The following is a 25,991-nucleotide window of genomic DNA, read 5'->3' as shown; positions in this document are numbered from 1 at the left end:
TAGTTTTTTTATCTCATATATTTTTTATTCTTTTTACACGTGTCTACAAATTAAATCATATAATTTACTATAACAAACCATTTTTTTTCAAGTCGTACCGAAGTGATTGTGGTGGTCTGGAGAATTTTTTAGAGAGAGAGAGCACATGTATATATTATATATATATTTTTTCTATCTTTACTTTTTTAAAATAATTTGGATAACTGTTCAACAATTTTTATCTAAACTGTCATTGCCTAGTTTTTTTTTAAATTTTTATTATAATTAGTAGTTAGATTTAGATTTGGAATTGTTTATTTCAATCACTATCGATACATGTTGTATAATCTTAAGTTATTTTTATTGTACCTAGATTGGCAACCAACAGACAGTCCAATTGGTAATTTAGACCACCACCACAAAACTGGGTACTTATCAATTGTGTTGAGTAGAATACTACTGTCTGTTATCTTCTAGGAAGATACGAGAATTGACCCTCCCCATAAGTAGCTCACGCACTGAGACTGGTGGAGTCTCACAAGCTCTCCAACGTTAGCCGAACAATGACGCTACCGACCAGCGGATGAGTGCAGCGAAGAGGGTGAGGCCTTTCTCCCAACCAACCGAAGCAGAAACACATTCGTATTCCAGTTATTTGTTACTGACAAGACTGTCATAGCCAATTGCATTAATTGTCAAATTTCTTAATGGAATATAAGTCATTGATGAAATTTTCTATTGTCTTATTTAATTCCAAGGGATACTTCCAGAAAACCAGTAACTTTTAGAATTTTGTGGGTTATATGCTAAATATCAATTTTCGCCAGTGGGGATTTTCCACTAAAATCTTTCAATAGATAAAGCAATGGTAAAATACTTTGGTCACCACTCTGGGAAACAATTTATAAAGGGAAAGCCAGTAATATTTTACTAAGTTCTGATATAATTATGATACATACTGGGGAGCTAAGCAAACGGATGACAATATAGATTTAAGTTTACCACTGGGCTCCAAAGTTGTGTTAGGTTTGCTTCAATGCGTCGAAGTTCCCTCCGACCATATTGTATATTTTAACAATTATTTTTCTAGTTTCGATTTACTGAAAACACTTTGTTACGGTTATATATTTTAAAGGGGAGATAATTTTCTTATATTGATTTTAATCATACATCTTGACAAAATAGTGAATGTGGTGCTTTATTATTTTTATTTATAACCTTGAAGATGACACGTTAATAAAATATAACAATACATTTCTTAATACATATTAATTATTTATTTATTTTCTATTTACAAGTAAAGTAAATGTGCGTTAACTTTAAATCATAATTTAATTTCATGTTTGGTTTGGTTTGGCCGGTTGTTATTTTTAGCCAAATGTAATATTTTGTAAATAATATCTTTGATTCGATCTTGAGGTATTATTCTTCAGGTTATGGAAGGGTAAATGCATCGTATAATGACTTCTTATTTATCTAAAGGAACGTTAATTAAAATAATATTAATAATAACCACTTTATATACTCACTTTTGGTATTTTGTTTACTTCTGTTCAAGTGGAAATATTCATTGCATTTTGTTAGCTGTTTGGTTGCTACAAAGGGAAATCATATTATATTAATTATATTTTAAGAAACGATGTACATACCTTTTGTGAGTGTACCAAGAACCTTCCCCTTTTCCTAATTTCTCTGTTTAGGAGATTGGAAAAATATTTTATTATTTGACTGGAAATCAGATATAGAATATTTAGTTAAGTTTAGATTTAAGAAAAAACGAAACGAAACGAAATAAATCGAAAATAAGTAAGAAAGAAAAAGAATTAGAAATCAAAAAGTAGATTTAGAAATAAAAAAATCGAAAAAAGTAGAATAATTAGAAATCGAATTTTAGGATTAGGAAATCGGAATTTAATATTAAAAATCGCAAATTGTAATATTAAAAATCGAAAATTACCATTAAGTATCGATAAATAATTCGCATTTTTAGAATTAAGTAAAGTAAAAAATATTTAAATCGAATATTATTATTTGAAAGCGTAAATTCTTGTACTAAAAATCGAATTAAAAACGTTAAATATTAAACATATTAGTATTAAGAAAATTTTTATTTTTCTTTTATTAAACATAGCTTTTTCGTTCTAGATCAGCATTTCATTTTAAATCATTAATTTTATTTAGTTAGTAATTTAATCGTGTATAAGTAGACTCAAACGTTTAGTTTATTAAACTCAAACGTTTAGCAACGAACTTTAAAAAGTTCATATATTATTTTACTTTTAATGTTTTAATTTTTAATAATTGAATAATATAAATTTTTAAAAATAAATATTTTAATTTAATTTTCTCACGTTTCATATTTTTATTTTTATAACCAAAGATATTATTATTATAACATTATCCAACATGACGACACCAACAACTACAACGAATATACGTAGATACTATCCCACCTTATGACGGAAACACTGTAAATTTATTAAATTTTATCTCTGCTATGGACTATCTATTCTTAAAATATAGTGTAACGTTTTTAGTTCGTTACATGTCTTTGTATATGATATATGATGTTTGGCGTATCATCACCGGATTCCCTATCGTTCAGGCCGGATAATTTACTTGACGCGCCTGGCGTAATTTTTACGTTCTCTACTCAGCAACCCTGTTATCGTTTCACTGCTCTGTGGAGGCGCTGTCAACATCGCTTCAATGCGCCTATCCGCGCTTAACTTCACTTTGAGGTTGGCCGTCGGCCATCTCAATAGTCCTGACTGAGAGAAATTGCAATTATTTAAATCTTGCTGTATAATTTGAATCGGCTGCTACTTCGAAGCTACAGGTAAAGATGAGATATTATCTTTATTAGATTCGTTATTATTATTGGATATTTTTAGGGTAGAGTTTTGGATTGGCCCACCTTAACTCGTATTTGTATTTTGCTGACACGGCGTTCTTTCGTTTTGTCCCCCAGTCCCCCAGAATGTTACATGGAAGAAAGGACAGTTTCTTTGTTTATTATTGAGCCTTCGAAAGTATTTCGAGGTAGGTTTATTGTGTTTATTATACCTGGGCAGGTTTTAAACACCAATTTCATGTTTTTAGGGTCCAAGGTTATGGTCCAAGGTACGGGCATTATCCAAGGTCCCAGTAGTGTTCCAAGGTACGGGTAGTGTTCCCTTGTACCGTTATCTTATGGACGGATGTCCAAGTTACGACATTGTCCTATGGTTGGATGCCCTATGTACGGATGTCCTGTGGACGAGTGTCCCAAGTAGGAATGATTTATCTTCAAAGACTTGCTTAGAGAAACTGCATTTATTTAAATCTTGCTGTATAATTTGAATCAGCTGCTATTTCGAAGCTACAGGTAAAAATGAGATATTATCTTTTTTGATTCGTTATTATTACTGCGTATTTTTAGGGTAGAGTTACGGATGTCCCAACCTAACTTGTATTTATATTTTGCTGGCTCGTTGGGGTTCCTTCTCTTTTGTCCTCCAGAATGTTACATGGAAGAAAGGACAGGTACTTTGTTTATTATTGAGCCCTCGCAAATAATCCGAGGTAGGTTCGTTTTGTTTATTAAACCTTGTTTGATTTTAAACAAGAGTTTCATATTTTTAGGATCCAAGGTACGGGTAGTGTTCCCCTGTACCGTTATCTTATGGACGGATGTCCAAGTTACGACATTGTACTATGGTTGGATGCCCTATGTACGGATGTTCTGTGGATGAGTGTCTCAAGTAGGAATGATTTATCTTATATATAAAGTGACCCAGCATGGATGTAGCTTGATCCCATGCTGCTTCGTTCCCACCTATAAGCCTAGTCAGTAGGTACGGCTGTATTAATTCATGGTGTCCTCATTCTGGCTCCTTTGGTTGTATTGGATAGCCGAGTACAGAGATGCGAGCCCACCTCACGCTGCTACTCTGTGAAACAGGATTGCTTTAAGAACAAACAGCTAAGTTTAGATTTAAGTTCTAGTTTACATTCAACATTTAACACATTTTCACTCTTAAAGAATAACATACATATTAAATAATATCGTACGGACTATGTTTAGTGGTTAGATCGTTAAGAACATTCATGTTAATTTAGTATTTAAAATATGATTTAGGTCTTAGGTTTCATTACATTACTTCTTGTAATAGTATTACTTTCAGATATTATTATTGCACTATTTTAACAGATGAATAACCAAACATAGATTCTAGAATCTACGGGTTGCAACATCTTCGATTTAACATCATATAAAATATATCAAATTAATTAAAGTAATGCTACCTTTCATATATTTTCTATAACTTTACATGTCTTGTATTTTATCATAGTCGTTTTCATAGATATTTAGTACAATTCTTAACACCACTTTCTTCGACATACAACCACTATATTTACTAGAATTCTACAATGTCATTTACCATCACAGAACATCATGAATAAATATAGTCTTTAGTTTTAAGTAATATACAACATCTATATTTTTTTGTTTATTGTTATTGATTAGTTTTCGTTCTAGTGAAATACCTTATCCACGACTGCTCTCTGATGAAAAGCTGCCGTTAGCAGTGGTAATGTTTTATAAAAAAACGCTACAATAGTAACGGTAACGATGAAATCGCAGGTTACATAACACGGATAAGGAGAATAAAATTAATACCAAGCTCACATTTTTGTTGGAAATAGACTCGAACTAGAGACATGGAGAGAATTAATAGGTGCTTATATAATAATAATTCTTTTGGAGATAAAAGAAATTTGGAATGCTTAGAGCAAGATTTGTTGATAGCATCACCAAATAAAAACAAAAATATTTTAGATTTTGGTAAGCGAATTCAAATCTTGAGAAATCAACTCAAAGAATTAATTCGGTTTCCTTAATAGAAATAAATCATTAATCAGTCTTTCTATATTATGAACAAGTTAAAGAATACAGTTGCAGATTTAAATAAAAAAGGTTTTGGAACATATATTGTCAAAGAATCCCAATTATTCACAGATTCTAATACAACAGTAATTATTGATGATAAGCCAGATTATTTTTTGTTCTTCTAATATTAGTTATAATTATTATTATTATCCATGTTCTTCTAATAGATCCCAATCTAAAGATAGACAAAAAGATGAATTTGATAAAGATACAATTTATGAAGTTGAACATTTTAACAATTTTGAGGAGTTTATTGTCAAATTTGCTACATTTAAACTGCCAAAAGGTTGGTCTTCTGACCACAATTTGTCTAAAGAAGGCGAGAGATTAACTATTTTTAAGATCGAATATTCACCCGGCCCATGCATTAGTTGGGCAATTGTTTAATTATAACCTGAATATTGAAACTTTTTTATATAGCGCGTCAGTTTGTATTTCGACAACAAAATTTAAAACGCCGTTTGTTTCACATAGTTTGGATGATATATAGTCAATATTTGAAGCCATAGATGAAACCGTTATTACTCTACCTTTAGAGGAAAATACGAGGGAAAATATTACCGATAATGACAACCCCGACTGTGACCTTAATAGCAATATCGAGAGCAATACAATGCCTGATTCTGCCAAACCCGCAAATGACATAAATAAAATGGAACGCGTGTTCGATTTTGTGTCAAATGTACTAAAAAGTTTCCAAAATCTTGACAACAAAATAGTACATGCTTTAGATTTTATTTGTGAACAATTAACTCTGCTTACAACTGCAAAAGAAAGATATAGGTATTCAAGTAGTACAACAATTTTATGTTCTATTCTCTATACTATCAGTCCACATGCATATAAATATATAAGGGATTATGGGTCCCTTATTTTACCACATCCCCAAACTATAAAGGGTATTTGTAATAAACATATGACTGATCCCCATATGGATGAAAAAAATATGTTTTTAACTTATGCTCGAAATGTGTTTGGCATGCTAAAAGATCATGAGAGATTTGTGAAACTGCTTTTCGATGAAATTCACATTGACCCTTTTATGGATTATAAGGGAGGCAATATAGCTGGTACAGCAGTCAATAATAATAACTCGCTAGCTTCATCGGCATTTACCTTCATGATAACAAGTGTGTGTTCTAGTTTTAAAGAGGTAGTTCACATAGCTCCCGTCTCAAAAATTAATTCTGAAATGCTCCATAATTTTATTAAAACTATTATTGAAAATTTGGAGGAAATTGGGTATGTAGTATTTTGCACAATAAGTGATAATAATGCTATTAATGGCAAAGCAATGAGCCATTTCTCAGCTACGGACCAACTTAGTATTGTTTATCCTCACCCAATAGATAACCAAAGACCATTATTTTACTTATTTGACACAGTTCACTTATTAAAATGTGTCTCTAAACCTGATCAAATGTTTGATTTTCCTGATTTTGACACTTTGGAAAAAAATGCGCTTCTTTTTCTGCAATTAAAAAATTACATGAACTAGAATATGATAAGCTTTTAAAAACATTTTGGTAGCCGTATACCACACTCTCAAGATACTCTGCTGATTTTGTAAACATCATAACAATATGGTGGAAGATTGTAAATGTAAAAACTCCATTCAAAGGCAAACATAAACGTGACATATTTCAGGAACCCATCGTAAAGAAAAAACTGACGGATATTGAGTTAGATCCTAACGAGGATCCTAAGATTGAGTTCTTAGAAAAAATGTTAAGTTGGCTCGATACTTGGCAACCTAGCAATTTTTCAAGGACTCTTACCCGACAGACTCGAACTGCTTTAAGTCATACCCTTCACGGACTGCTTGAAATTACCAAATACTGTTTTGATGAGCCAAAATCTCAAACAGACCCTCTTGAAGATAGATTTGGTAAATACAGGCAAATGGCAGGTGGTCATTATCATATTTCTGTATATCATTATCATATTCCGAAAATGGGTGAATTTGAAACTATATTTAGCAAGAAGCAAGAAAAGGAGTTGACTATGTCAAAAACATGAAATCACGCTTTTTTGGGTTAACACTTACGGTCCTTGGCTTATGATCTCGCTGGAGCAAATAAGATTCCGCACAATTTTGATACCACAACTAAAATGGCTAGAAGATATTGGTTAGAATTTTTTTTGGCTAGAAATACCTACTTGATAAACCAGGAAGTTGTACCTACTTTTTTACAATAGACTTATCTTCAGGGTTCCATCAAATTGAAATGAATAAAAATTCTGTAGAAAAAACAGCATTCAGTGTTGACCACGATCACTCCGATTTTATTAGGATGCCATTTGCAATAAAAAATGCACCCGCTACTTTTCAAAGAGTGATGGATAACGTATTATGAGAATTAATCGAAAAAAATTGTCTTATATACATGGACGATATAATTGAAGAGTGGAAATACAAAAGGGGTAAGTGCCAAATTTTTCAATATTAAGTTATTAAATCAGAAACGTAATAAATACTATGCTGCATGTCCTAACAAAAGTTACAATTGCCAAACGAAAGCGTCTATTGTTTATGTATATTATATGTATGTTAGTCTTAGAAGATCATCTCAAACATTTAAAACAAGTTTTCCAAAGATGCTCTTCTTAAAATGCAAATAGAAAAATCTGAATTTCTACATAGAGAAGTTGAGTTTCTAGGACATGTAAGGGAATTAGACCAAATCAAAAAAAGATAGCAGCAATATTAAAATACCCTATTCCGAAAACACCAAAAGAAATTAAATCATTTTTGGGACTCTTCGTTATTACCGAAAATTTAATTTTTCGACGAAGATCTTGCATCATCTGAAAGTAGACGAAACTTTCAGATGATGCAATATTTAGGTATAGCAGCACACAAATGCAGTTTATAGTGTCAAATATAGACATGAGTGAGCAAAATATAAGATTCCGAGTTCTTGCCAGGAAATTTCTTGGAGAGGGCTCTGCACGCCTAATTCAGTTTTCAGTCAACTGCAGCGAAAAAAACTTGCGCACATCGTAAAGCTACTGCAGGACCCCTTCGTTTCCGATAAGGTCAACTCCAGAGATATCCGGGGTTTGAGCGCACTTTTGGGGATGAATTTATATACCCGTGAAGCCTATTTCCGTGATCGTTATGGAGTCTCTGTTGATCGAAAAGGAGGCAAGAACATACGTCTCGTTTCCTCCGCCCGCCACGTTTTGTGGCAGGCTGAGGAAGACTTTTATTACTCTTCTGAGGCGCTCATGTGGCGGGATATAGGCGAGAAATACCATTCTAGCTTGCCCTTCGGCTTTAGCCCTGTTGTCGGTGCTTCTAATGTTGACAACATTGAGCGCATTTTTAGTGCACTGACTTATAAGGAGTTGAGGCCTTGCTTTTGCCCTATCTCCACGACAACTCCCATGCCGATTACATCAAGCTCGACGGAGCCATGGGTGGGCTCCCTACCGATGAGGGGGGCAATTATATTCCGCCAAAACATACCCCAATAGACAAGCTCCACCGTTGGGGACTTTTTATTAACGTCATGGCGCACGCTGTCACCACGACGGTTTTCAACTGGAGGGAAGGACTGGGAATAAGGAGCAACACGCAAGCCGAGGGAAGGCAGTTCCTGACCCAGCCAGCAACTGAGAAGAAGTCACCGGAGTTCCTGCACCACCACCACCACCACCAGCAGCCTCAGCAGTCCCAGCACCAGCAGCAGAAGCCAATCAGTTGGAAAGCCCGCCGTCCTCCGCCGTCTTTAGTCCGCCGTCATCCCGAAGCCGCCTGCACGGTAACATTAAGGATTGATATGGTATAGTATTGAGTATCGAGAATTTATTGTTTATTTGGTTTTTATTTATTTTATTTTTCTTCTCTTTTCAGAAAGGAATCCCGTACCGTGGCAAGGTCTAAATATTTTCGAGTAAATACCAATAAAAAAATATATTTTAAATATCAATAACAAATCCATAAAATAAAATACGATTGAGTTATAAATAGGTACTTGGAAAAGTAGGTAAGCTGTGAGGCGATATATCACGGCAGTTTGCTTCGAACTCTAAATTCCTTATTGGTAATTTAATGAATAAATCATTAGGCCGGGTTTTAGACATTTCTTTATTAATCACTAAAAACATATATGGGCTGTTAATGGAGACTTGGTAAAATAAGTAAATTGTGAGGCGATATATCACGGCAGGTTGCTTTAAACTCCAGGTTCTTTATTGATTGCCTAGATAGACCATCCTTGGTCCGACTCTTTTTCCGAAAACAGTCCGCAGTAAACAGTTCTGTCAGTTCTCGTAATAATTGAGCGGTGTATCTCTGTGAGGATTAGGAAACGTGGGGAAGTTGTGAGGCAGGTTTCTTACACACCGATCCCTTTGCTATAAATACATTTGCTGAACTCTTATAGTTTTCCGCAGTTCATTTTAGACTTAATTCAATTTTTATTTTACTTCTTTCTGCTGTCATAATATGCTAAGGTCTAAATATTATTTAGACCTTAGCCCCGCCGCACAGAGGGCCAGAAATACCCTTTAATATTGAATAAGTCCAAAATATTTTTATTAACATATCTGATAACTTAACACTTGCATAAACTTAGTAGACTTTGATCCATAAAAAAACAAAATAATTATTTCGATTGATCGTCATGGAGACGTCAAATAACGCGTCATTTTACGACAGGTTTGCCTTTCGCATTTGAAAAAAAGTTTGTCTTTAAAAAGTTTCAATTTCGATATTTTTTCTGTGGGAAATTATAAGCAATCAAATTTTTGTGATGGATGTAGGTGAAAGAGGTAAGTGTAGTCTGCTTTAACATATTTTATTTTGTTAGTAAATCTTACAACAAAAGGCACTTTAAAGGAAGACTCCTGAATTGGTAAAAATATGCCTCAAATCGAAAAGTTCAAATTTGCCACAGACTTTTTTTAAAATGAGGAAATATCATATTTTTGAAACTTATATTTTTGGAATATATAACAACTATATTTTATTTTGATAAAAAAAAATTCTGCCCCAAAGTGCCCCCCATTGAAAAATGAGCGTTTTTATTTGCTATGCATTTGTTACGAAAAGGTCAATACGCTTATTTTTATAGTATTGTGAGTCGTTTTTTCGGGTTATTATTATCTAAAATAATAATAATAATGCCGTGAAAGCCTACATTTATTATACAGGGTGGAACTTTTAACTGGAATAAATTCTGTATTACAAAATACTATTCATCTCGTAAGAAATTAAAAAAAATACGGGTCAATTTTTTTTCAATTTGCCACATTTTTTTCATGTCCAAATGACACTCACCCCCCATTTGGGGGTAAAAACAACCCCCAACTTTTTCTTTTTAATGTAAATGCCTTGTGGTAGCCGAAATCTAAAATTTACGTAACGAAATCTGAAAATTTGGAAGATAACACAAGAAAATAGACAAATAATCCCAGAAATAATACAGAATGTCGGAAATGAGTTTCATTTTAGATTAAGGTTCTGTCAGGAAAAAAATAGTGAACATTTTCAACAATTTTTTGCAATAAATAATATTTTTTTTACGAGTTTAATAAAATACAAAAGTAAATAGTGGGTCATATTCCTTTTTTTGTGCCCTTTCCAACGAGCTACCACAAAACATACGTTTACATTTGAAAAAAAGAAAGTTGGGAAGAATGTAGACATGAAAAAAATGTGGCAAATCGAAAAAAAATTGACCTTATTTTTTTATTTCTTTACCAAATAAACGCTGTTCTTAATATATAATTTTGATGGAGTTCTAATAGTTCTGATGGGTTTTTGCATTTTTAGAACTTGAATCCCATACGATTCAGTTAAGACAAATATTTGAAAAAGGCATAGAGAGGATCAAAATCAAAGAGACATTAAACTCTATTTTATGTATGAAGTGCATGAAGCAAAACAAGGCAAGAGTAATGCAATATTCTCGTCTTTATTCCCTTGATTTTCGAAGGAAATGGCTGGCTGCAAAAAGGACCAAGAGTAGATTTTTAGACTGGAACAAAACATGGCTTGACAGGGTCATAAATTTTGCTTGTGTTAAAACAAAAACTACTGGAAGACCCAAATCTGAGTTTCAAAATCTCAGTTACTCTGGAAAATTCCGAAGAACGGAACAGTTACGAAAAACGGAAACAAGCGAGCTGATTTTTGCTACTGAATTAAGATTAAGGTCTGATGGAAGACCAGAAGCTGCTAAATTATTATCTCGATCTCGTACTGTTTTATCTCCGAACCAAGAAATAAAAAAAAATAATCAAACTACTTCCAAAAACGCACAATCTCCATTAAGTTCAGATCAAGCTTTAGCGTTATTTCTTGACGCTAAACTTACTAAGCGATCATACCAACTTCTAAGAAATAACGCTAAAGAAAACAATTTCGACATCTACCCCAGTTACAACAAAATAAGAGAGGCAAAGCAGTTATGTTATCCGGAGAATATTTCTGCGCAGGAACATTCTGTGGTGTTACCTTTACAATCGCTACTAGATCATACAACTTGTAGGCTTTTGTCGACTTTGGATCTAGAAAACCAACATTTTGAAAACTTAAATTTTACTTTAATTACTAAGTGGGGAATGGACGGAAGTAGTGGACAAAACGAATATAAACAAGCATTTGAAGGCAATTATAGTGACAGTAATTTGCTGCTTACATGTCTGGTTCCTTTACAGTTAAATACCACAAACGGTCAAAGCGCAAAAATTTATGTCTGGCAGAACCCCCACCCTGCATCTACGGTTTATTGCCGACCTCTAAAAATGCAGTTTTTGAAAGAAACTATCGAAATTTCAAAAAAGGAGAAAAGTCATATGGACCAAGAAATTTTAAATTTATCACCGACTAATTTTAGATTAAAAAATAATTCGGTTATTTTGGTAAAACATGAACTATACATGTCAATGGTAGATAATAAAATGATTAACTCAATAACAGGTACATCATCCCAAAAGTGTTATTTGTGCGGTGCTTCACCCATTGAGATGAACGATATTGATGCAGTTCTGAAAAGAACTGTAGATAAGAACCATCTTTCCTTCGGAATTACATCCCTACATGCATGGATTCGATCATTCGAATGTATTTTGAAAATCAGTTATCGATTACAGATACAAAAGTGGCAAGCACGAGGTGATGATAAAAATGTCATTAAGCAAGAAAAAAATAGGATCCAAGCAGCCTTTCGATCTCGTTTGGGGATTATTGTGGATCAAACAAAACAGGGAGCAGGGACGACTAATGATGGCAACACAGCCAGGACATTTTTTCAAAACTATAAAGTGTCCGCTGAAATAACCAATATTGACGAAAATCTAATATATCGCATTTATGTGATTTTGCAAGTCATTGCTAGTGGCTTTGATATTAAAATTAGAGAATTTAAATATTACTGCATTGCTACAGGAAGACTTTTTCTGCATCTATATCCATGGTATAGAATTCCTGCTTCACTACATAAAATTTTTATTCACAGTGCAGAAATAATCAAGTCTGTTCCTGTGCCTATTGGGCAACTGTCAGAGGAAGCCCAAGAGGCCAGAAATAAAGAGTACAGAAGGGCTAGAGAACAAAACTCTCGAAAATGCAATAGAGTATCAACAAATAGAGATGTTTTTAATTATTTGCTTGTTACTTCCGATCCAAAAATTACTTCACTAAGAAAGCATAGTACACCAAAAAAGAAAATATTTTGCCCAGAAGCACTTAATATGTTCAAGTCATTTAAAACTACTTCTTCTAACCACAGCAGCGATGATGATTCGGATTAGCTTAGTAGTTTTGTAAGATTCGAAATAATTATTGTTATACTTTTTGTTCCTGTAGGTATTTATTATATTTGTTGTGTTTGTTACTTTATAAAAAAGTTTATTTTGTTTACTTTAAATTTGTTATTAAATTCAATATTGTTTCACAAAAATGGTTGGTGTTTCTTAAAGAATGGCATTTTTACATTTAGAAAAGTAATAGTCTTAAAGTTTTGGCAAATGACTTTGACATTAATACATAGTATTAGATCGAAAATTAAAATAAACTAAAATAAAAATATGTCAAAAAGTACCAGTTGACATATTATTGTACTAAAAATGTAATTTTTTATCAAACTGGTAAAGAAAGTTTGGGTGTGCCATTTAAAAAACGAAAGTTAGGGTCACTTCCGGTCAAACCGGAAGTGATGTAAAACAATTGAACACGCAGAAAAATCCCGATTTTTCTCTTATATACGCTCCCCAAATATTATTTGTTTACGTCAAAAACAAAAATGTTATAGGGGCAGCCACGTTTGAGGTACACCCGGTATTATATTCAGTTCCTACTATACCCTATATAATTATGTTTCTACTTGTCCAATTTAGATATTTTTCACATTTTAATCAATATTAGCTTTTGTATCACGTTCAAGACCAATTTCTACGCGAACAATAATTTTTCAATAAAATAAGGCTACGCTGGCCCACTGTGCGCCGTACTAATAAATAATTTTTAGTGTATTTTTTTATATGTTTTATTTTTTAATAATTTTTTTCTTATTATCCCCGCCATGCTTTTAATATTTAAATAAATAATTATTAGAATATTATCTTATTAGCCCCGCCGTACTTTTAATTTAAATTAATAATTTTCCTTTTAGTAGTTTGAATTTAAATAGATAATTATCAGCATATTTTCTTATTAGCTCCGCAGTACTTTTAATTTAATTAGACAATTATTAAAACATTTTCTTATTGGCACACCCATATTTATTTTAATAGTTTGATTAAACCATTTGATAGAATATTTCAAATTCCTTTCACTAACACTCTCAAGTATTTTGGCTTCTTTTCTCTCTCTGAATTTATAACAAATTCTAACATTAATTAATTTTTTTAAGAATAAATTGTTTTTTTTTACTTGGGAGTGCTGTCCTTCCCCTAACAGTCCGTAGCTTTTATTAATATTCTTTTCTATGTAGATTTGCCCCAAGCCGGTGAAGAGACTCCACGCATCGGAGCCAATTTGAGCGCTGTGTAGCCCAACTAGCCACCTACACATCACCATGCCTTTCACCGGAAGAAGAATGACCTAATTTTGCATTTAAAATAAAATTTGAATTTATAAATAGTTTTGGGAAAACACGACCTGCTCTTTATTCTATAACTGTAGATTATGTTTAATTTATTTTCCCCACCTCTGAGCTAAAAGAACTGTAACACTGCTATACCTCTCCACTGTCTAAAAACTACCCGAACCGGCACTAGTGGGCCTCTAACCACTTATTAACTAGAGGTGGCGCCCGAGATCTTATAAGCAACACTAAAAGAAACTTAAGCGCCAGTAACGCCGCTCAGAAAGTAGCTACGTTGCAAATTTGATTTTATAAGATTCGCACTAAAGAGAACAAGATAGTATACACAATTACTGGATCCATGACAGTAAGTGTCTGTCATTGATTTAAAGACAAATTGTATTTTTTAATGTCGTATGTCAAAATTTTCTGACTCTTGCTCAGACTTTACTGTCATAAATTAGCTTGCCGCATCCATAAACACCGACTAATTTAGCATGATAAAGTGAAGTCGAGACGAGTTGCCTGACTTAGATATAGGCACCATGTACGCAAGATATGCACACGAACAGAAGTTTATATCCCCGTTTTTCAGTCAACACTGTTATCTTTTTTTTCGTCAGCAAAGAAATCGAGGTCTATATCATCGAATAGTATGAAAGCAAATTTTAAGATCACCAACAGTGGTCAGTCCTCTTTTGCAATTTGTCTGAGACATGGATCTTGCAACCACTGGAGTATTAATATTCAAAAAAGCAGACAGTATCACTGAAGAACTTGGCAATAGATTCTTCTGACGACAATGATATCTATTACTAGTCCAAACTGACAACTGGTAAGGTTAAATAGCAAGATGCAGCAAAAAAAACAGCAACTTTTGAAATCTGGACCTATCTGCAGATCTGCACGTTAACACTGCTTTTCCCAAATCGGCAAGCAGATCAGATTGAGACTGAAAAATTCCAATAAGCATGTCTAGAAGCTGTAATATAAATATTAAATGCCGTAATCAATTTGCTGATATTCTGGATGTTTAAGGTGTATGGCACAGCTAAACACTTTACTTCTGTTTAATAGTAATACTGATTAGTATTAAAGGATCAAATATTTATGGTATGAGTTCCATTTATCAAAAGTCAACAAAAAACCAATCGAAAACTAGCAGTTCCAAAAAACGGGAGTCCATTAATTCAAAACCAAATCAAAAATGAAAATACCAATTTTCTGATTTTTTTAACACATTCTTTTTTCACAACCTATAACAGCTACAGTGTCAAAATCTTCTGACTCTTCTGGCAGTAAAGCAATCCTATTACAACGGAAGTTGAACTAAAAGTCAAGTCCCTTTGAAGGCCACGAGGGCACTAAAGCTGCAGTCTCCTTGTAAACATTTCTTTTGCAATGCTGATAATCTTACTCCATGTATTAAATTGAAGAAACCGGTATATTCGCCGCCGAATCAGTAAAGCAATCCTATTACTATTTACTATTTTACAGTAGTTTCAGTTTCAACTTCTACACCCTGTATCTCCGAAACGAAGCATTTTAGTACATACATTTATACTGAACTTGTAATTCATTTATAATGAACTTGAGTCGCAATTTAGGTGCATCCGATATTCCGATCCATACAGTATTCCTGGCCATCGCACTACCTGGTATTTCGTTTGTACCGGCCTTACATTTTTGTAGTACCAGTTGTAACACCTACACTTTTCGCTTTCCGATACTGGATACTAGTAGCTGGCACCAAACATCCCTATTTGCAGAAATTTTTAGGACCCCACTATTCCTCCAACAATGAATAAGATTCAACACAAACCAAACAGTATTACAGTTTATTTTGACATATTCTAATAACTTCAATAATTAATATTATAATTAAAATGGACTGTTAGAATATGTCCAAATATGGATTGACATTAACGTTACTAGAAAATGGTCAATAATATCAATGTCAATGAACCTGAAAAAAATAATTCTGACAGTAGAAAATGCAAGTAAAAATAGATCAAACGATTATGATTAGTAAATTGATGGAAAGATCTATTAAGAAACGTAAATATCCCAATATATTATATTATATTGAATAACATACTTCGCTCGACGCTTTAATACTTCATATCTATAATGATATACGCATCATCTCTATAATAACATAATGTTAGAATTAGTTGCAATAAAAGTCGTTTCTAGTAACAAACTTAAAACGGCTCAACCAACCATAGATCCAATGATACTGGAACCTCAAAGATCACATTACAATTGGTGATATCAGAATTAGAACTGATGTGGAAAAAAAGATATAGCTAGCACAACTAGCACAGCAAAGATAAAGTGAACTTGGGCCCTGGACCACATTAACCATCAGGACGATTGCAGGGATGTACAAGGCACACTAGACATCTACAACGCAAATATACAAATATCTCAAACAATTATACAAGGAATATGTTTACCTGGGAAATCCAGAAAACTAAAATTGGTAATTAATAAATTGATGGAAACATCTATTAAGAAACGTAAGTATCTCAATATATCATATTGAATCGGCATCACGCTTGGCTCAACGCTTTAATAACTCATCTCTATAATGATATGGGGAAATTAAAATAACTTTGATTGCACATCATAATACGACCACCAGCAAACTCCATAAGACGGCGCATGGTGTCATTGATGACGTGCACCCAAAGTTGTTTTAATTTCTCTTTTATATACGCATCATCTCTATAATAACATAATGTGAGAATTAGTCGCAATAAAAGTCGTTTCTAGTAACAAACTTAAAACGGCTCAACCAACCATAGACCCAATGATGCTGGCAGCCTCAAAGATCACATTACAATTGGTGTTATCAGAATTAGAACTGATGTGGAAAAAAAGATATAGCTAGCGCGACTAGCACCAGCACAGATAAAGTGAACTTGGGCCCTGGACCACATTAACCATCAGGACGATTGCAGGGATGTACAAGGCACACTAGACGTCTACAACGCAAATATACAAATATCTCAAACAATTATACAAGGAATATGTTTACCTGGGAAATCCAGAAAACTAAATTGGTAATTAATAAATTGATGGAAACATCTATTAAGAAACGTAAGTATCCCAATATATCATATTGAATCGGCATCACGCTTGGCTCAACGCTTTAATACCTCATCTCTATAATGATATGGGGAAATTAAAATAACTTTGGTTGCACATCATAATACGACCACCAGCAAACTCCATAAGACGACGCATGGTGTCATTGATGACGTGCATCCAAAGTTGTTTCAATTTCTCTTTTATATACGCATCATCTCTATAATAACATAATGTTAGAATTAGTCGCAATAAAAGTCGTTTCTAGTAACAAACTTAAAACGGCTCAACCAACCATAGATCCAATGATGCTGGCAAGATCACATTGCAATTGGTGTTATCAGAATTAGAACTGATATGGAAAAAAAGATATAGCTAATAGCACAACTAATACAACTAGCACAGCAAAGATAAAGTGAACTTGGGCCCTGGACCACATTACCCTTTAAGATGATTGCAGGTGTACAAGACGTAATATAACAGAGACACAGAGTGGATTACATAAAAGATGGCAGTAAACGAAAGGATCCGATTGGCTGCTGTCCAAGAGTCACATGTAGAAGGCGCCTATATCCAGGAGTGCCTGTAAATAAGTATAACGTAGGAAATAAAAGGCTGCTAAAGAGATTATTTTAATGATAAATAATATAGTTTTCTCGCTTCGTTAATAAACGAATACATATTTATTATATGTATTAACTGTATTTAAGTATGAATTGATCATAAAATTACACCATCTATTAATACAAACTAAGAATCGACAAATAATTTAATTTAGTATTAACCACGTTAAAACTTATTTTTACCTATGTAGATCTATAAAAAAACATTTGATGCAACATAAAATTAATTATTAATGAAGAATTAACCATAAATAAAATGAAGCAAAATAAATAACTAAATCAAACATTGCACTGAAATAGAGTAAAATCGTTTGTACGATTTGCATTCATGCATATGTTTATCCTAAAGCTTATCTATAAATATTACTAAAAACTTAAATCTAGAAATCCAAATAGTAACCTAATAGTATAATTTGTAGTAATTATTGAACACATAATTTGCATTAGAAAAAATAGAAAATTAGTTCTATTTAACACCCAAAATGATAATTTACATGATGCCCATTACTTCTAGAGTAAAATCAATAGATTGTAAAATTTTCATAAATATAATCAAAGGTTAAACTCTTATTATAAAAATGATATAACAATTCATAAATTCGTTCTTACTCATTGATATTCAGAAGATAAGAACTGGTCCATTAAATGCAAAAAGGTGAATTATAGATATAGAACAAAGCTATACAGGGTGCCAAAAAAATAGTGTATCTAACTTCGGTGGATGATTCTACAGATAAAAATAAAACAAAAACTTCCTATACCCTAAAATGCTTCCCGAAGGAATTTACCTACAGCCCTCGAAAGGTTAAATAAAAATAATATATTTTGTTTATTTTTAAGAACATTAGTAAACCGTTTTTCTTAAAATTTGGTACTCTTACACACATTTTAATGCCAAAGCGAATGGCAATAGTGTAAAATTCCGTCACTTTCCATTAGAATAGAGAGTACTACTGCTGGTACTTCTTTTATTCTTATAGATACAGTAATTTCAATAAATGAAAATTAAAGCTAAGACTTTTCTATGTAAAAAAGGTGCTCTTCGTTTAGTTCTAAACAGTGAACGGTTTACATGATATTTACGTTCAAAGGTAAGTAAAATCAGGAGATTAATATATTGAAAATGTCATTACATTTTATTTATTTCACTAAAATCGATGCATTGTAATCTGTAAACGCAAATATCTTGAAAACCGTTCTCCTTTTCGAACTAAACGAAGAATACCTGTTTTACCGTTTGTTAAAATTATTTATCTATAATGGTGCGTTTAGACTTGAGCACGCACGCAACGGGCATTCGTTCGCGCTCTCGGCTCCGTTCAAATTACAAACTTATTTTTCGACGAATGAAGTGATGGCGAAAATAATGAACGACCAAGAAATAGTCGAGGCTGTAGTCATTGTTATGCACAGCTTAGTTATTAAAAAGGAGAAAAATCGAAAACATCGTCGGTGGTGGCAAACCCAAATTTTTAGAAATTTACTTACTTAGTGTCTGAGGAGGGCTATGATCAGTTCAAAAACTTTACAAGAATGACCAGGCCCGACTTTGAATATTTACAAAATTTAGTAACACCAAAAATTACGAACAAAAGATACAAATTTTAGAATAGCAATTTCATTAATATCGACATATTCAATATTAATTTTATTTACAAGGTCTTGCCATGCGTTTTTTTTTATTTTTTAATAATACAAAGAATGATTAACATCCCATAATATAGGCAACGTTTCATATTCTTCAATTAATAATAACGAAGATTCATTGATTCACTCCATAATTTTAATAAAGAAAACGAAAAAAAATCACACACGCACGCACGAACGCAGACAAAACAAATTGCCGGTGCAAACCGAGCGTTCGCGCACACAGAAAATCCCTTTGAGCAAGGACCAAAAATCGACACCAGACGGCTCGCGTTCGCGGCTGCTCGAGCACAGGCAGATTCACAGCCCTTTACACTTGAGCATTCGTGGAGGATTAGTGCGTGCGTGCTCAAGTCTAAACGCACCATAAGGATAAAAGAAGTACCACCAGTAGTACTCTCTACGCTAATACCCTAAAGGAAGATACTATTTCAGTGCTGTTACGGAATTTTTTACAATCGCCATTCACTTTGACATTAAAATATGTGTAACAATACCAAATTTCAGGAAAATCGGTTTACCAATGTTCTTAAAAATAAACAAAATATATTATTTTTATTTAACCGGAGAAACATCAAAACACCTTATCACTGAGTGCAACGAGACGACGATCGTTCGTGACATAAACTTTGCCACGGCTGATGTCGAGGATGAAGAGCTGGTCTCTGTGACGCCGTCTCAGATACTAGCTTTTGTTAAAGCCCTGAGACTGTATAAACTAGTTATAACTCAAGGGAACACACAATAGATCTGTAAGGTCGCGGTGTTATTAACCCCTCCTAAACATTCCACTTCTTCGGGAGGCATTTTAGGGCATCGTAGGAACTTTTTGTTTTATTTTTATCAGTAAAATCACCCACCAAAGTTAGATACACAATTTTTTGACACCCTGTATATAGAATAACTATAACTGGAAAAACACTACACCCTCTATATTTTTGATAAATAGAACTGTATTTTACAATTACAAACAAAATGTAACACTTTTTTAATGATGGCCCAGTTCAGTCCATCGCTCCGATGGTAACAAAAAAAATTAAAACAACCTGAACATTTTAATAATGAATAATGTTTTACTCTCAAGTTTAAACCTACAATTCCCAAATTTCGGATGATTCGCTGAATCCCTCAGATAAAATATTCCTAATGTCTTGAAAAGTTTTATGCGTGATTATTAATTCTCAAAGACCATAATTAAACCCTGTTATATACCATATTGGTCTAATAAAAACGATATCAGAGTAGCGTAAAAATAATATCTATTGTAGTTCAAGCTTTACTGTCGTTAATTTGAAATCCTTATACGTCGTAATCCTAAGATTTTGGATTTTTTGATTATAGCGATATTGAAAAAGTGTATACGGATTTTTTTCCGGATACCCAATAACAAAAAAATTATTATGACATTAGCCTTACAATAACTGTCATGGTAGCAAATTACAAAAACCCTCTTTGCATACGCAAAAAGTGGGATTAGGTGACAAAATATCGAAAATATTATAGAAAAGTTGTTCAGAGTTTGACTCTACATACCAATAGTAATAACCAATAGTAAACCAATATAATAGTTCATAAATATAAAGGGAGTTTCAAAAAATAACATTCTTGTTTGCTAAATTCTTAAATGATTTTCTTTCTTACTTTCATGCATTGCTACTTTAAATTAAATTTAAAATACTTAGTTAATTTATATTTACTACTCAAATTTAAAATATCACTTGTCATTTTAATTTATCATACGCATACGTGGTACTAGGAAGGTAGTTCCAAGGGCTAAAACACGCCTACATAAGTTTACCTTTATCGCGGCAGCACAACCTTCAATTCGAATTCTCTTCGCCACTCTATAACTTAATTTTAATAAGCAAAAGTAATCGGTAAAAAATCAGAAAAATAATAAATCAATACGATTTTTTCATACGAGTTTCTGTTCTAGTACAAAGGATAGCCACCCAGAAAATAAAACTCTCTAAGGAAGCAAACCTCGTACCACCTTTTTTACTAATTTTAACAGGAACTTCTATTTTTTAGACTTTCTTATTTTTCATTTCATTTTTATTAAAAAACATTTTATACATTATTTCTCAAATATTCAAAAAAATATTTTTCACTTGAATTACAAATTAATGTATCAAGAATAGTAGGTACAATATTTTTTTCATTATCATTTGATAATTATCAAATAACTTTAATCAATCGTTTGTTCCCTAAACCCATTTTTTTCATACGTAGAGGATTTGAGCAATTTGCTGGCATGAGTTGATGGCATGGCAAATGTCAAAATTATCTATTTATTGGGTAAACTGATGAAATTATCCATAAACTTTTTTCAATAGTTTAATATTAAAAAAAAACACAACCGCTGCGAGCTTTTTGACGCACCCTGTATAACGTTAAAACCAGAATATCGAAAATTAAATCGAGATCATCAAAACTACATATCGCCGGTGAAATGTGATAAACTGCTAACTCCATTATTCCGAATTTTACAGGAGAGAAATGAAACGGTACAATAAAATATGTACACATGTAGCAAGTATATTCATGCGTTAATATCATAAAGAGATAACAGTAATAATTGCTGGAGAACAATAAAACTCATTACTTCGTTAAAAATTTAACGTAAAAATTATGTATTAAACGTATTATTTAATAAAAGTCAAAAATGGAGTTAGCAGATCAGGTTTCACTGGCGATATTTTAATTTTGGAACCTATTTATGCTTTCACAACCAGCTGTCAGTAGCATTATCTATAATCTTAGCAGTAGAGCTTAAAAAATAATTTCCAATATTTTTAACTGGGATGTCGTTTTCATTCGACCGCATGTTATATATTTGGTTAATCGCCATTTAACTGTACACCTATAACTAAACGAATATCATTAAATGAGAAAAATCAAAACGCAGTATCAAACAAATCGCTGAACAAAAAGGTAAATATAGTTTTACTAACAGTAATTTAAAAAAAAACATTAACAAAACAATTTTTTACTAACAGATAACTAAGGCGTCAGAATATGAATATTCTGAGCCAGCTTTCTAATGTATGCACTTGGGGCAAAAGATACCTCGCCTTTGTTTCGTCCAAGAATCGAGGCAAAAAATTATACTGGGGTCTGTGCCTAACCTTTAAATATCGATTTTAAATGGATTTCTCCAATAAAAATACACTTTATAAAAGTATTCTTTCGCGAATCAGACTGTAGTAACGGAATTGATATGAATCATACATTATTGGAAACCCTATTATCCCATTAATAGCCCACCCTTCGAAAACAAAACAAACTTTCTTTTTGCCTCATGGTATAGAAGCAAAATATAATAGCAATTCTTCAATTTCTTTAAACCGCAAGATTTCAAAAAGAATGCATTATATTTTTAAAAATGTAAAAATAAATATATCTACTGCATTAAATTAAAAGCCATTTTGATTAATAAATAATAACTAAAAATATTATACTATGTTGAAGATATATAACAGTGTCCTTAAAACTAATTATATGCAAATTCTTACTTATTCAGCGCCTCGCTAAATAAACTCGGATGCAACAAAAACGCAACGGAAATTTTTTCCTCAAATTTAATATATTTTTAATAAATATATTTTTTTTTATTTTTAGCCCTATTTTATTGATTTTTTTAGCAAACTGTATAACTACTTTAATTTTTAAATTCAGATATTTATAAACTTTTCCTTGTATACCGAACGGCTCTAGCGTGGCAAGCTGTACCTTGCTACTCCCAAGGCGTTAAACGAGAAATAAAAAAATAAAGAGCTTTATGGTTGAAATATGGCAACCTCGGCCCGCCCGTCGATAGACGACTCGACGGGACGAGACGGCAGAAAACCCTATAAGTGCATGCGTTCTCAATAGGCAGTGTTGCCATTCTGTTCACCTATAAGTAACTGTCCAGTTAACAATCTGTATACGGGAGCTGTATTATTATTATTAGTATTTGACTTATTATACAGGGATAATCGAAGGGTTGCTTTTTTGCGTTAAATTTAAACGCCCTGTGCATTAATTTCGTGAGTAAATTTTCCTGGAAATTATTTTTAGGTTAGAACCATGGCTTCTGAGCATTTTGTTTTTTTGGCTCATGCCAACACATGCCTTGGTTACTCTTTAAAAACGGAATGAACTTGCCACAGACAATTGGCAGTTTTTTCAATTCTCATTATATTTTTATGCCATTTTTTAATATGACGAGGTGGCTTAGGTAACTATTGTCTTAATGTGATATTAGCTTTGCGCAGTGGCATTATCGCATCAATGAGGTTTATCCGAGGTGCGATTATTACTGGTAGACGGACAAAATTGATTTCAAGCAAAATTTGCATTGGTTAAAGTTCGGCACCCCCCTCCACGTGGGCTACTAGCGGTAAACGAAGTCCAGGCAGTAAAATTCCGTTCGCAGAGGTGGTAAGCTCCTGGATACGGCTAAGACGTGTTAGGGGGAGTGATTACCCCCTAGAGCGACTGCCGCTCCCTTCGGAGTGGGCACGATGGCTGAGGCATTAGAGGAAGCATCTATGGAAGACTCTTCGGAGTTTCCAGAACTTAGATCAAGAAATAAAAGAGGCTTGGATGAGAGTACCGAGTCCGGAGATTTAGCAAAGAAAACAAACACAGGCACACCGTCACCCGTCAAGAACGAAGTTGAAGAGCAATTCAATAAGGTCATGATAGCATTTAAAACACTAACTACTTAAATTTCAGGGTTAAACAGAGACAGCAGAGAAACTAAAACTAAGCTTCATGATTCGGCTAAAAAAGTCAAAAAACAAATAGATGACCTTAGAGGCAACTTATTTCAAGTAATTGCTGAAATTCCAGAAACGATTAATGAGATTAAATAATTAATCAATGAACAAAACATTAAGATCGAAGCTCAAGAAAAGAAATTAGAATCTCTTGGATCCACACAGATCATATGCAGCAATAGCTGGAAGCACAATTAAGGTACAAGGAATCAAAAAGCCCATGGCTCCCCCACCTAAAACATTTAAGATTGCAATATATTCAACAGAAGAAGGCGTAAAAGGAGTAGAAACTAAAAATAGAATTCTACAAAGCATTAAACCTTCAGACATTGGATTTAATCCCATCAAAGTGTTCGTCCGTAGAGATGAAAAGGTGGTCATCGAGGCTGATAATGAACATTTGCATAAACTGAACAACCCAGAATTAACAGAGGGCTTAAAAATAAAAGTTGAGAAATTAGGCAAATTTTTACCTCGCTTAATAATATTTAATGTTCCTGCTGATTTAGAAAAGGAATCGGTACACATTGAATCCACCCAAGATAGAACCTATCTTCAAAGTTGGGCCAAGAGGAAAGACATATACTCATTAGGTCGTTGAGTGCAGCCCAGAGGCAACAATGACTCTCCTTAAGAGGGGAACTATGTATATAGGATGGAATTCGTGTAAAATAGATGAGCGAATTTCTATAACCAAGTGCTATAAATACCAGGGGTATGGACACGTAGCTTCAAAGTGCAACAATAAAACAGCATGTGGCTTTTGTGCGAAAGATCATGCCCAGATAAAGAAGATACTCAAAAGCACAGGTGTATCCTATGCCTTAACGCTAAGGAGGATGCAAAACATAAGTCTAGAGACAACAAATGTAATTCATATAAACGCAAATTGGAAGCCTACATCGCCAATATAGACTTTGGAGATGGTGAGATCTAATACAGAAAAGCTAAATGATCCCTTCCACAGGATCTACGACTGCATAACGCTCGTTCGAGAACGTCTGACGCTTCCGGACTTCCAGTCTCCTGAGGACCTGCTTCAAAAACTCATCACATCAAACAACCTCAACCTCCGGGATGCTTTTTCGACCTTAGGCTTCCACCACGAAGGTTAAATTGACTTTAAGTTTATAAAAGCTGCGATTAGTATAAGCTCATAAATTTAGGATGAAGTAACTTGTTTGTAAGACCCACCAATGGGACAACGGAGGGTTGAAAGGTACCTCCGGTCTTCGGGCAAATTGAAAGAGGGTGCCCACAACCCTCCGCCGTCTCGGAGGAGCGGTCCCCTTAAAAAATAAATTACTGTTAATTTATTTGGCAATAAAGAAAATAGAGGAAAAAGAGAAAACAGAAAGGAGAAAAAATAATCACTAGCATTGTGGGGCGCCGCTCATCTCCTTAAGAGATGGCGCTGGGATTGTGGTGGTGGGGGTCCCCCCTTTCTGTTTTAACAATGCGACCAAGAAGTCGGTGTCAGGGGGTTGCAGGCAAGTATGAGAGTGTTTTAAAGGTTCGTCGAATCGTAGGTACATAAAATGTAACTGTCAACGTGACATTACAATAGTCATTAAAGCCTCATATTAAAAAATGACACAAAAATGTAATGATTATTGAAAATATTTCAAATTGTTGGTGGCCAGTTCATTTCGCTCTTAAAAATTAACCAAGGCATGTGTTGACATGAATCAAAAAACGAAGATGCTCAGGAGCCATGGTTCTGACCGAAAAATAATGTTTTAGAAAAATTTACTCCCAAAATTATTTCACAGGGTGTTTTAAAGTTAAGGTAAAAAAACCCTTCGATTAACCCTGTATAATAAGCCAAATACTAAAGTTCATTATAAACTGAGTTTACGAATTAAAGTTGATATATTTATATACAGGTTGAGAAAAAATTCATGACAATAGG

At 33.3% G+C, this 25,991-nt stretch overlaps 2 protein-coding genes across 2 annotated transcripts; both read left to right on the top strand.

The window, feature by feature from the left end:
* The first annotated feature begins 4,476 nt into the window (after positions 1-4,476).
* On the top strand, positions 4,477-9,412 carry LOC115890597. The gene is made up of 2 exons (XM_030910876.1): positions 4,477-8,700; positions 8,772-9,412. The coding sequence occupies exons 1-2, from the start codon at positions 8,332-8,334 to the stop codon at positions 8,799-8,801; spliced, it is 399 nt and encodes a 132-aa protein (XP_030766736.1). The 5' UTR covers positions 4,477-8,331; the 3' UTR covers positions 8,802-9,412.
* On the top strand, positions 9,405-13,162 carry LOC115890596. Its single transcript, XM_030910875.1, has 2 exons — positions 9,405-9,691; positions 10,695-13,162. The coding sequence occupies exons 1-2, from the start codon at positions 9,673-9,675 to the stop codon at positions 12,674-12,676; spliced, it is 2,001 nt and encodes a 666-aa protein (XP_030766735.1). The 5' UTR covers positions 9,405-9,672; the 3' UTR covers positions 12,677-13,162.
* The last annotated feature ends 12,829 nt before the right edge of the window (positions 13,163-25,991 follow it).

The sequence above is a fragment of the Sitophilus oryzae genome, unplaced genomic scaffold (assembly GCF_002938485.1).
Source record: "Sitophilus oryzae breed Bouriz unplaced genomic scaffold, Soryzae_2.0 scaffold_888_pilon_pilon, whole genome shotgun sequence".
NCBI classification, from domain to species: Eukaryota; Metazoa; Arthropoda; class Insecta; order Coleoptera; family Curculionidae; genus Sitophilus; species Sitophilus oryzae.
This window is presented reverse-complemented; position numbering and strand designations above follow the sequence as displayed.